The following is a 12,180-nucleotide window of genomic DNA, read 5'->3' as shown; positions in this document are numbered from 1 at the left end:
CACATACACCACCCCTCCTCTCCCCCTCCCCCACTAGTCACAGACACCACCCCCAACCCCTCCTCTCCCCCTCCCCCACTAGTCACATACACCACCCCTCCTCTCCCCCTCCCCCACTAGTCACAGACACCACCCCCACCCCTCCTCTCCCCCTCCCCCACTAGTCACATACACCACCCCTACCCCTCCTCACCCCCTCCCCCACTAGTCACATACACCACCCCTCCTCTCCCCCTCCCCCACTAGTCACATACACCACCCCCACCCCCCCTCTCCCCCTCCCCCACTAGTCACATACACCACCCCCACCCCTCCCCCTCCCCCACTAGTCACAGACACCACCCCCACCCCTCCTCTCCCCCTCCCCCACTAGTCACATACACCACCCCCACCCCTCCTCTCCCCCTCCCCCACTAGTCACATACACCACCCCCACCCCTCCTCACCCCCTTCTCACACAACAACAAATCAACAACAGATGTGCGCTCCGGAGATGGCGGCACATGTTCATTCTCTGACATACGGTGCACTTTTACCGCTTCTCAGTCTCAGAAAACCAACTCAACTAAGATGTCATTCTCTTCAGAATTTCATTGGCTACACAAACAGTCAATCATCTTCAGCGTCAGCAGTGATTCGTCCGGTCAGTGAGAGGCGAAACCGGAGGTGGTCACTTTTTCAAAAACTGACGCTCGTTGGCCATTTGGTCTTGTTATGACCCCGAGATTGGAAGCACGTAATAGGTCAAGCGGTGTGTCAATCAAATGGTGGCCATTTTAGCTTTCAACCGATGTTTCAACCAGTGCGACGCCGACAGACGGCCGTGCCGTGCGCTGTGCCGTGCGCTTTCCGACGGCCCGGACGTTAAGTGGTTAAGAACCTCCTGTACAGATATAGCATACGGTATATACGGCATTGTTTTAATTCCCTGCCAAATGATTATAGTTTGTGACGTTATGAATTATAGTTTGTAACGTAAACACCAGATAACTACCTGGCAGGACGGAGGGGGAGCTGAGGCTCAGGAGCTTCACGTAGGACCACCCCGGGACCGACAGGTCCTTCTCCTCGGAGTCCTCCTCTTTCCCCCGTTCCTCCTCCTTGTTCTCCGGGAGCTTTGCTACCGGCCTGGCCTATCAGGAGGGCAGAACAGAAAAAACGACAGATGTGATTGGTTGAACCGGTGGGAGTGACGACCTGGATTAAGAGACTAAACCAATAGGACGGAGACGGGGCGCAGCCACCATCTTTCATGTCAGGAGAGACGCACCGGGAGATACAAGACTTCTTAAGTTTGCTATTTTCAAACATCTCTATGATGACGCGGACTAATCCTCTTCTTCTGGTTCTAGAAGATGAACACAGATCACTGAACAATGTACATGTTAAAGAATACACTTCTGTAGGCCAGTAGTTTAGCAATGTAACAGCTGGATAAACTGTTGTCCTATTAGCCAACACGAGACTAAAAAGACTATAGACTAAACACAAGACTAAAGACTATAATATAAGAAAATAGTCAATCAAATGTAATCTGAAAAATAAACAGTGTAAACAAATACCCAAATAGTTAATCTGCATCAGTGAGCCAATAAGCATGTTTGCCCCAAGATATAAGGCTGGTCATTGGCCAGCTATTGGTTATTATTAGTGATACTCTATATACAATTCTGTATATACCCAATTCAACGTTATAGCCGCATTTTCTTTCAAACTAATTAGCGGGTGTCCCGATTTGCTACAGATTTGGGCAGAGGTGTTTGGAAGCTGGGCGTCCAGGAGAGAGTAGAGACAGAGGTGTTTGGAAGCTGGGCGGTCCAGGAGAGAGTAGAGACAGAGGTGTTTGGAAGCTGGGCGGTCCAGGAGAGAGTAGAGACAGAGGTGTTTGGAAGCTGGGCGTCCAGGAGAGAGTAGAGACAGAGGTGTTTGGAAGCTGGGCGTCCAGGAGAGAGTAGAGACAGAGGTGTTTGGAAGCTGGGCGTCCAGCAGTAGAGACAGCTCTACATTAGGAGTGTGTCCATAGAGTCCCCCATTGTAACCCATGGACTGTGAGAGAGGAGTGATGAGGCTCTACTTACTGACTCAGGTGAGAGAGAGAGGAGTGATGAGGCTCTACTTACTGACTCAGGTGAGAGAGAGAGGAGTGATGAGGCTCTACTTACTGACTCAGGTGAGAGAGAGAAGAGTGATGAGGCTCTACTTACTGACTCAGGTGAGAGAGAGGAGTGATGAGGCTCTACTTACTGACTCAGGTGAGAGAGAGAGGGGAGTGATGAGGCTCTACTTACTGACTCAGGTGAGAGAGAGAGGAGTGATGAGGCTCTACTTACTGACTCAGGTGAGAGAGAGGAGTGATGAGGCTCTACTTACTGACTCAGGTGAGAGAGAGAGGAGTGATGAGGCTCTACTTACTGACTCAGGTGAGAGAGAGAGGAGTGATGAGGCTCTACTTACTGACTCAGGTGAGAGAGAGAGGAGTGATGAGGCTCTACTTACTGACTCAGGTGAGAGAGAGAGGAGTGATGAGGCTCTACTTACTGACTCAGGTGAGAGAGAGAGGAGTGATGAGGTTCTACTTACTGACTCAGGTGAGAGAGAGAGGAGTGATGAGGCTCTACTTACTGACTCAGGTGAGAGAGAGGAGTGATGAGGCTCTACTTACTGACTCAGGTGAGAGAGAGAGGAGTGATGAGGCTCTACTTACTGACTCAGGTGAGAGAGGAGTGATGAGGCTCTACTTACTGACTCAGGTGAGAGAGAGAGAGGAGTGATGAGGCTCTACTTACTGACTCAGGTGAGAGAGAGAGGAGTGATGAGGCTCTACTTACTGACTCAGGTGAGAGAGAGAGGAGTGATGAGGCTCTACTTACTGACTCAGGTGAGAGAGAGAGGAGTGATGAGGCTCTACTTACTGACTCAGGTGAGAGAGAGAGGAGTGATGAGGTTCTACTTACTGACTCAGGTGAGAGAGAGAGGAGTGATGAGGCTCTACTTACTGACTCAGGTGAGAGAGAGGAGTGATGAGGCTCTACTTACTGACTCAGGTGAGAGAGAGAGGAGTGATGAGGCTCTACTTACTGACTCAGGTGAGAGAGGAGTGATGAGGCTCTACTTACTGACTCAGGTGAGAGAGAGAGAGGAGTGATGAGGCTCTACTTACGGACTCAGGTGAGAGAGAGAGGAGTGATGAGGCTCTACTTACTGACTCAGGTGAGAGAGAGAGGAGTGATGAGGCTCTACTTACTGACTCAGGTGAGAGAGGAGTGATGAGGCTCTACTTACTGACTCAGGTGAGAGAGAGAGGAGTGATGAGGCTCTACTTACTGACTCAGGTGAGAGAGAGAAGAGTGATGAGGCTCTACTTACTGACTCAGGTGAGAGAGAGGAGTGATGAGGCTCTACTTACTGACTCAGGTGAGAGAGAGAGGGGAGTGATGAGGCTCTACTTACTGACTCAGGTGAGAGAGAGAGGAGTGATGAGGCTCTACTTACTGACTCAGGTGAGAGAGAGGAGTGATGAGGCTCTACTTACTGACTCAGGTGAGAGAGAGAGGAGTGATGAGGCTCTACTTACTGACTCAGGTGAGAGAGAGAGGAGTGATGAGGCTCTACTTACTGACTCAGGTGAGAGAGAGAGGAGTGATGAGGCTCTACTTACTGACTCAGGTGAGAGAGAGAGGAGTGATGAGGTTCTACTTACTGACTCAGGTGAGAGAGAGAGGAGTGATGAGGCTCTACTTACTGACTCAGGTGAGAGAGAGGAGTGATGAGGCTCTACTTACTGACTCAGGTGAGAGAGAGAGGAGTGATGAGGCTCTACTTACTGACTCAGGTGAGAGAGGAGTGATGAGGCTCTACTTACTGACTCAGGTGAGAGAGAGAGGAGTGATGAGGCTCTACTTACTGACTCAGGTGAGAGAGAGAGGAGTGATGAGGCTCTACTTACTGACTCAGGTGAGAGAGAGAGGAGTGATGAGGCTCTACTTACTGACTCAGGTGAGAGAGGAGTGATGAGGCTCTACTTACTGACTCAGGTGAGAGAGAGAGGAGTGATGAGGCTCTACTTACTGACTCAGGTGAGAGAGAGAAGAGTGATGAGGCTCTACTTACTGACTCAGGTGAGAGAGAGGAGTGATGAGGCTCTACTTACTGACTCAGGTGAGAGAGAGAGGGAGTGATGAGGCTCTACTTACTGACTCAGGTGAGAGAGAGAGGAGTGATGAGGCTCTACTTACTGACTCAGGTGAGAGAGAGGAGTGATGAGGCTCTACTTACTGACTCAGGTGAGAGAGAGAGGAGTGATGAGGCTCTACTTACTGACTCAGGTGAGAGAGAGAGGAGTGATGAGGCTCTACTTACTGACTCAGGTGAGAGAGAGAGGAGTGATGAGGCTCTACTTACTGACTCAGGTGAGAGAGAGAGGAGTGATGAGGCTCTACTTACTGACTCAGGTGAGAGAGAGAGGAGTGATGAGGCTCTACTTACTGACTCAGGTGAGAGAGAGAGGAGTGATGAGGCTCTACTTACTGACTCAGGTGAGAGAGAGGAGTGATGAGGCTCTACTTACTGACTCAGGTGAGAGAGAGAGGAGTGATGAGGCTCTACTTACTGACTCAGGTGAGAGAGAGGAGTGATGAGGCTCTACTTACTGACTCAGGTGAGAGAGAGAGAGGAGTGATGAGGCTCTACTTACTGACTCAGGTGAGAGAGAGAGGAGTGATGAGGCTCTACTTACTGACTCAGGTGAGAGAGAGAGGAGTGATGAGGCTCTACTTACTGACTCAGGTGAGAGAGAGAGGAGTGATGAGGCTCTACTTACTGACTCAGGTGAGAGAGAGGAGTGATGAGGCTCTACTTACTGACTCAGGTGAGAGAGAGAGGAGTGATGAGGCTCTACTTACTGACTCAGGTGAGAGAGAGAGGAGTGATGAGGCTCTACTTACTGACTCAGGTGAGAGAGAGGAGTGATGAGGCTCTACTTACTGACTCAGGTGAGAGAGAGAGGAGTGATGAGGCTCTACTTACTGACTCAGGTGAGAGAGAGAGGAGTGATGAGGCTCTACTTACTGACTCAGGTGAGAGAGAGAGGAGTGATGAGGCTCTACTTACTGACTCAGGTGAGAGAGAGAGGAGTGATGAGGCTCTACTTACTGACTCAGGTGAGAGAGAGAGGAGTGATGAGGCTCTACTTACTGACTCAGGTGAGAGAGAGGAGTGATGAGGCTCTACTTACTGACTCAGGTGAGAGAGAGAGGAGTGATGAGGCTCTACTTACTGACTCAGGTGAGAGAGGAGTGATGAGGCTCTACTTACTGACTCAGGTGAGAGAGAGAGGAGTGATGAGGCTCTACTTACTGACTCAGGTGAGAGAGAGAGGAGTGATGAGGCTCTACTTACTGACTCAGGTGAGAGAGAGAGGAGTGATGAGGCTCTACTTACTGACTCAGGTGAGAGAGGAGTGATGAGGCTCTACTTACTGACTCAGGTGAGAGAGAGAGGAGTGATGAGGCTCTACTTACTGACTCAGGTGAGAGAGAGAGGAGTGATGAGGCTCTACTTACTGACTCAGGTGAGAGAGAGAGGAGTGATGAGGCTCTACTTACTGACTCAGGTGAGAGAGAGAGGAGTGATGAGGCTCTACTTACTGACTCAGGTGAGAGAGAGAGGAGTGATGAGGCTCTACTTACTGACTCAGGTGAGAGAGAGAGGAGTGATGAGGCTCTACTTACTGACTCAGGTGAGAGAGAGAGGAGTGATGAGGCTCTACTTACTGACTCAGGTGAGAGAGAGAGGAGTGATGAGGCTCTACTTACTGACTCAGGTGAGAGAGAGAGGAGTGATGAGGCTCTACTTACTGACTCAGGTGAGAGAGAGAGGAGTGATGAGGCTCTACTTACTGACTCAGGTGAGAGAGAGGAGTGATGAGGCTCTACTTACTGACTCAGGTGAGAGAGAGAGGAGTGATGAGGCTCTACTTACTGACTCAGGTGAGAGAGAGAGGAGTGATGAGGCTCTACTTACTGACTCAGGTGAGAGAGAGGAGTGATGAGGCTCTACTTACTGACTCAGGTGAGAGAGAGAGGAGTGATGAGGCTCTACTTACTGACTCAGGTGAGAGAGAGAGGAGTGATGAGGCTCTACTTACTGACTCAGGTGAGAGAGAGAGGAGTGATGAGGCTCTACTTACTGACTCAGGTGAGAGAGAGAGGAGTGATGAGGCTCTACTTACTGACTCAGGTGAGAGAGAGAGGAGTGATGAGGCTCTACTTACTGACTCAGGTGAGAGAGAGAGGAGTGATGAGGCTCTACTTACTGACTCAGGTGAGAGAGAGAGGAGTGATGAGGCTCTACTTACTGACTCAGGTGAGAGAGAGAGGAGTGATGAGGCTCTACTTACTGACTCAGGTGAGAGAGAGAGGAGTGATGAGGCTCTACTTACTGACTCAGGTGAGAGAGAGAGGAGTGATGAGGCTCTACTTACTGACTCAGGTGAGAGAGAGAGGAGTGATGAGGCTCTACTTACTGACTCAGGTGAGAGAGAGAGAGTGATGAGGCTCTACTTACTGACTCAGGTGAGAGAGAGAGGAGTGATGAGGCTCTACTTACTGACTCAGGTGAGAGAGAGAGGAGTGATGAGGCTCTACTTACTGACTCAGGTGAGAGAGAGAGGAGTGATGAGGCTCTACTTACTGACTCAGGTGAGAGAGAGAGGAGTGATGAGGCTCTACTTACTGACTCAGGTGAGAGAGAGAGGAGTGATGAGGCTCTACTTACTGACTCAGGTGAGAGAGAGGAGTGATGAGGCTCTACTTACTGACTCAGGTGAGAGAGAGAGGAGTGATGAGGCTCTACTTACTGACTCAGGTGAGAGAGAGAGGAGTGATGAGGCTCTACTTACTGACTCAGGTGAGAGAGAGAGGAGTGATGAGGCTCTACTTACTGACTCAGGTGAGAGAGAGAGGAGTGATGAGGCTCTACTTACTGACTCAGGTGAGAGAGAGAGGAGTGATGAGGCTCTACTTACTGACTCAGGTGAGAGAGAGAGGAGTGATGAGGCTCTACTTACTGACTCAGGTGAGAGAGAGGAGTGATGAGGCTCTACTTACTGACTCAGGTGAGAGAGAGAGGAGTGATGAGGCTCTACTTACTGACTCAGGTGAGAGAGAGGAGTGATGAGGCTCTACTTACTGACTCAGGTGAGAGAGAGAGGAGTGATGAGGCTCTACTTACTGACTCAGGTGAGAGAGAGAGGAGTGATGAGGCTCTACTTACTGACTCAGGTGAGAGAGAGAGGAGTGATGAGGCTCTACTTACTGACTCAGGTGAGAGAGAGAGGAGTGATGAGGCTCTACTTACTGACTCAGGTGAGAGAGAGAGGAGTGATGAGGCTCTACTTACTGACTCAGGTGAGAGAGAGGAGTGATGAGGCTCTACTTACTGACTCAGGTGAGAGAGAGAGGAGTGATGAGGCTCTACTTACTGACTCAGGTGAGAGAGAGAGGAGTGATGAGGCTCTACTTACTGACTCAGGTGAGAGAGAGAGGAGTGATGAGGCTCTACTTACTGACTCAGGTGAGAGAGAGAGGAGTGATGAGGCTCTACTTACTGACTCAGGTGAGAGAGAGAGGAGTGATGAGGCTCTACTTACTGACTCAGGTGAGAGAGAGAGGAGTGATGAGGCTCTACTTACTGACTCAGGTGAGAGAGAGAGGAGTGATGAGGCTCTACTTACTGACTCAGGTGAGAGAGAGAGGAGTGATGAGGCTCTACTTACTGACTCAGGTGAGAGAGAGAGGAGTGATGAGGCTCTACTTACTGACTCAGGTGAGAGAGAGAGGAGTGATGAGGCTCTACTTACTGACTCAGGTGAGAGAGAGAGGAGTGATGAGGCTCTACTTACTGACTCAGGTGAGAGAGAGAGGAGTGATGAGGCTCTACTTACTGACTCAGGTGAGAGAGAGAGGAGTGATGAGGCTCTACTTACTGACTCAGGTGAGAGAGAGAGGAGTGATGAGGCTCTACTTACTGACTCAGGTGAGAGAGAGAGCGAGTGATGAGGCTCTACTTACTGACTCAGGTGAGAGAGAGGAGTGATGAGGCTCTACTTACTGACTCAGGTGAGAGAGAGAGGGAGTGATGAGGCTCTACTTACTGACTCAGGGTGAGAGAGAGGAGTGATGAGGCTCTACTTACTGACTCAGGTGAGAGAGAGAGGAGTGATGAGGCTCTACTTACTGACTCAGGTGAGAGAGAGAGGAGTGATGAGGCTCTACTTACTGACTCAGGGTGAGAGAGAGAGGAGTGATGAGGCTCTACTTACTGACTCAGGTGAGAGAGAGAGGAGTGATGAGGCTCTACTTACTGACTCAGGTGAGAGAGAGAGGAGTGATGAGGCTCTACTTACTGACTCAGGTGAGAGAGAGAGGGAGTGATGAGGCTCTACTTACTGACTCAGGTGAGAGAGAGGAGTGATGAGGCTCTACTTACTGACTCAGGTGAGAGAGAGAGGAGTGATGAGGCTCTACTTACTGACTCAGGTGAGAGAGAGGAGTGATGAGGCTCTACTTACTGACTCAGGTGAGAGAGAGAGGAGTGATGAGGCTCTACTTACTGACTCAGGTGAGAGAGAGAGGAGTGATGAGGCTCTACTTACTGACTCAGGTGAGAGAGAGAGGAGTGATGAGGCTCTACTTACTGACTCAGGTGAGAGAGAGAGGAGTGATGAGGCTCTACTTACTGACTCAGGTGAGAGAGAGGAGTGATGAGGCTCTACTTACTGACTCAGGTGAGAGAGAGAGAGGAGTGATGAGGCTCTACTTACTGACTCAGGTGAGAGAGAGAGGAGTGATGAGGCTCTACTTACTGACTCAGGTGAGAGAGAGAGGAGTGATGAGGCTCTACTTACTGACTCAGGTGAGAGAGGAGTGATGAGGCTCTACTTACTGACTCAGGTGAGAGAGAGAGGAGTGATGAGGCTCTACTTACTGACTCAGGTGAGAGAGAGAGGAGTGATGAGGCTCTACTTACTGACTCAGGTGAGAGAGAGAGGAGTGATGAGGCTCTACTTACTGACTCAGGTGAGAGAGAGAGGAGTGATGAGGCTCTACTTACTGACTCAGGTGAGAGAGAGAGAGGAGTGATGAGGCTCTACTTACTGACTCAGGTGAGAGAGAGAGGAGTGATGAGGCTCTACTTACTGACTCAGGTGAGAGAGAGAGGAGTGATGAGGCTCTACTTACTGACTCAGGTGAGAAGAGAGAGGGGAGTGATGAGGCTCTACTTACTGACTCAGGTGAGAGAGAGAGAGGAGTGATGAGGCTCTACTTACTGACTCAGGTGAGAGAGAGGAGTGATGAGGCTCTACTTACTGACTCAGGTGAGAGAGAGAGGAGTGATGAGGCTCTACTTACTGACTCAGGTGAGAGAGAGAGGAGTGATGAGGCTCTACTTACTGACTCAGGTGAGGAGAGAGGAGTGATGAGGCTCTACTTACTGACTCAGGTGAGAGAGAGAGGAGTGATGAGGCTCTACTTACTGACTCAGGTGAGAGAGAGAGGAGTGATGAGGCTCTACTTACTGACTCAGGTGAGAGAGAGAGGAGTGATGAGGCTCTACTTACTGACTCAGGTGAGAGAGAGGAGTGATGAGGCTCTACTTACTGACTCAGGTGAGAGAGAGAGGAGTGATGAGGCTCTACTTACTGACTCAGGTGAGAGAGGAGTGATGAGGCTCTACTTACTGACTCAGGTGAGAGAGAGAGGAGTGATGAGGCTCTACTTACTGACTCAGGTGAGAGAGAGAGGAGTGATGAGGCTCTACTTACTGACTCAGGTGAGAGAGAGAGGAGTGATGAGGCTCTACTTACTGACTCAGGTGAGAGAGGAGTGATGAGGCTCTACTTACTGACTCAGGTGAGAGAGAGAGGAGTGATGAGGCTCTACTTACTGACTCAGGTGAGAGAGAGAGGAGTGATGAGGCTCTACTTACTGACTCAGGTGAGAGAGAGAGGAGTGATGAGGCTCTACTTACTGACTCAGGTGAGAGAGAGAGAGGAGTGATGAGGCTCTACTTACTGACTCAGGTGAGAGAGAGAGGAGTGATGAGGCTCTACTTACTGACTCAGGTGAGAGAGAGAGGAGTGATGAGGCTCTACTTACTGACTCAGGTGAGAGAGAGAGGAGTGATGAGGCTCTACTTACTGACTCAGGTGAGAGATAGAGGAGTGATGAGGCTCTACTTACTGACTCAGGTGAGAGAGAGAGGAGTGATGAGGCTCTACTTACTGACTCAGGTGAGAGGAGTGATGAGGCTCTACTTACTGACTCGGGTGAGAGAGAGAGAGGAGTGATGAGGCTCTACTTACTGACTCAGGTGAGAGAGAGAGGAGTGATGAGGCTCTACTTACTGACTCAGGTGAGAGAGAGAGGAGTGATGAGGCTCTACTTACTGACTCAGGTGAGAGATAGAGGAGTGATGAGGCTCTACTTACTGACTCAGGTGAGAGAGAGGAGTGATGAGGCTCTACTTACTGACTCAGGTGAGAGAGGAGTGATGAGGCTCTACTTACTGACTCAGGTGAGAGAGAGAGAGGAGTGATGAGGCTCTACTTACTGACTCAGGTGAGAGACAGAGGAGTGATGAGGCTCTACTTACTGACTCAGGAGAGAGAGAGAGGAGTGATGAGGCTCTACTTACTGACTCAGGTGAGAGAGAGAGGAGTGATGAGGCTCTACTTACTTACTGACTCAGGTGAGAGAGAGAGGAGTGATGAGGCTCTACTTACTGACTCAGGTGAGAGAGAGAGGAGTGATGAGGCTCTACTTACTGACTCAGGTGAGAGAGAGAGGAGTGATGAGGCTCTACTTACTGACTCAGGTGAGAGAGAGGAGTGATGAGGCTCTACTTACTGACTCAGGTGAGAGAGGAGTGATGAGGCTCTACTTACTGACTCAGGTGAGAGAGAGAGGGGAGTGATGAGGCTCTACTTACTGACTCAGGTGAGAGAGAGAGGAGTGATGAGGCTCTACTTACTGACTCAGGTGAGAGGAGTGATGAGGCTCTACTTACTGACTCAGGTGAGAGAGAGAGAGGAGTGATGAGGCTCTACTTACTGACTCAGGTGAGAGAGAGAGGAGTGATGAGGCTCTACTTACTGACTCAGGTGAGAGAGAGAGGAGTGATGAGGCTCTACTTACTGACTCAGGTGAGAGGAGTGATGAGGCTCTACTTACTGACTCAGGTGAGAGAGAGAGAGGAGTGATGAGGCTCTACTTACTGACTCAGGTGAGAGAGAGAGGAGTGATGAGGCTCTACTTACTGACTCAGGTGAGAGAGAGAGGAGTGATGAGGCTCTACTTACTGACTCAGGTGAGAGATAGAGGAGTGATGAGGCTCTACTTACTGACTCAGGTGAGAGAGAGAGGAGTGATGAGGCTCTACTTACTGACTCAGGTGAGAGAGGAGTGATGAGGCTCTACTTACTGACTCAGGTGAGAGAGAGAGAGGAGTGATGAGGCTCTACTTACTGACTCAGGTGAGAGACAGAGGAGTGATGAGGCTCTACTTACTGACTCAGGAGAGAGAGAGAGGAGTGATGAGGCTCTACTTACTGACTCAGGTGAGAGAGAGAGGAGTGATGAGGCTCTACTTACTGACTCAGGTGAGAGAGAGAGGAGTGATGAGGCTCTACTTACTGACTCAGGTGAGAGAGAGAGGAGTGATGAGGCTCTACTTACTGACTCAGGTGAGAGAGAGAGGAGTGATGAGGCTCTACTTACTGACTCAGGTGAGAGAGAGGAGTGATGAGGCTCTACTTACTGACTCAGGTGAGAGAGGAGTGATTAGGCTCTACTTACTGACTCAGGTGAGAGAGGAGTGATGAGGCTCTACTTACTGACTCAGGTGAGAGAGAGAGAGGAGTGATGAGGCTCTACTTACTGACTCAGGTGAGAGACAGAGGAGTGATGAGGCTCTACTTACTGACTCAGGAGAGAGAGAGAGGAGTGATGAGGCTCTACTTACTGACTCAGGTGAGAGAGAGAGGAGTGATGAGGCTCTACTTACTGACTCAGGTGAGAGAGAGAGGAGTGATGAGGCTCTACTTACTGACTCAGGTGAGAGAGAGAGGAGTGATGAGGCTCTACTTACTGACTCAGGTGAGAGAGAGAGGAGTGATGAGGC

General features: G+C 50.2%; 1 protein-coding gene across 1 annotated transcript in view; it reads right to left on the bottom strand.

Moving 5' to 3' along the window:
* The window catches only part of LOC311248138 (focadhesin-like), a gene marked incomplete at both ends in the record, with an annotated part of 86,765 nt that overhangs the window by 41,087 nt on the left and 33,498 nt on the right, over positions 1–12,180 (bottom strand). The window contains one exon of the mRNA XM_084339079.1: positions 995–1,133. Coding sequence (XP_084195205.1) covers positions 995–1,133 — 139 coding nt within the window. The remainder of the gene's footprint in view (positions 1–994; positions 1,134–12,180) is intronic.

The sequence above is a fragment of the Notolepis coatsorum genome (assembly GCF_963971535.1).
Source record: "Notolepis coatsorum genome assembly, contig: SCAFFOLD_737, whole genome shotgun sequence".
Taxonomy (NCBI): Eukaryota; Metazoa; Chordata; class Actinopteri; order Aulopiformes; family Paralepididae; genus Notolepis; species Notolepis coatsorum.
Note: the sequence above shows the minus strand (reverse complement) of the source record. Positions and strands in the feature narration are given on the sequence as shown.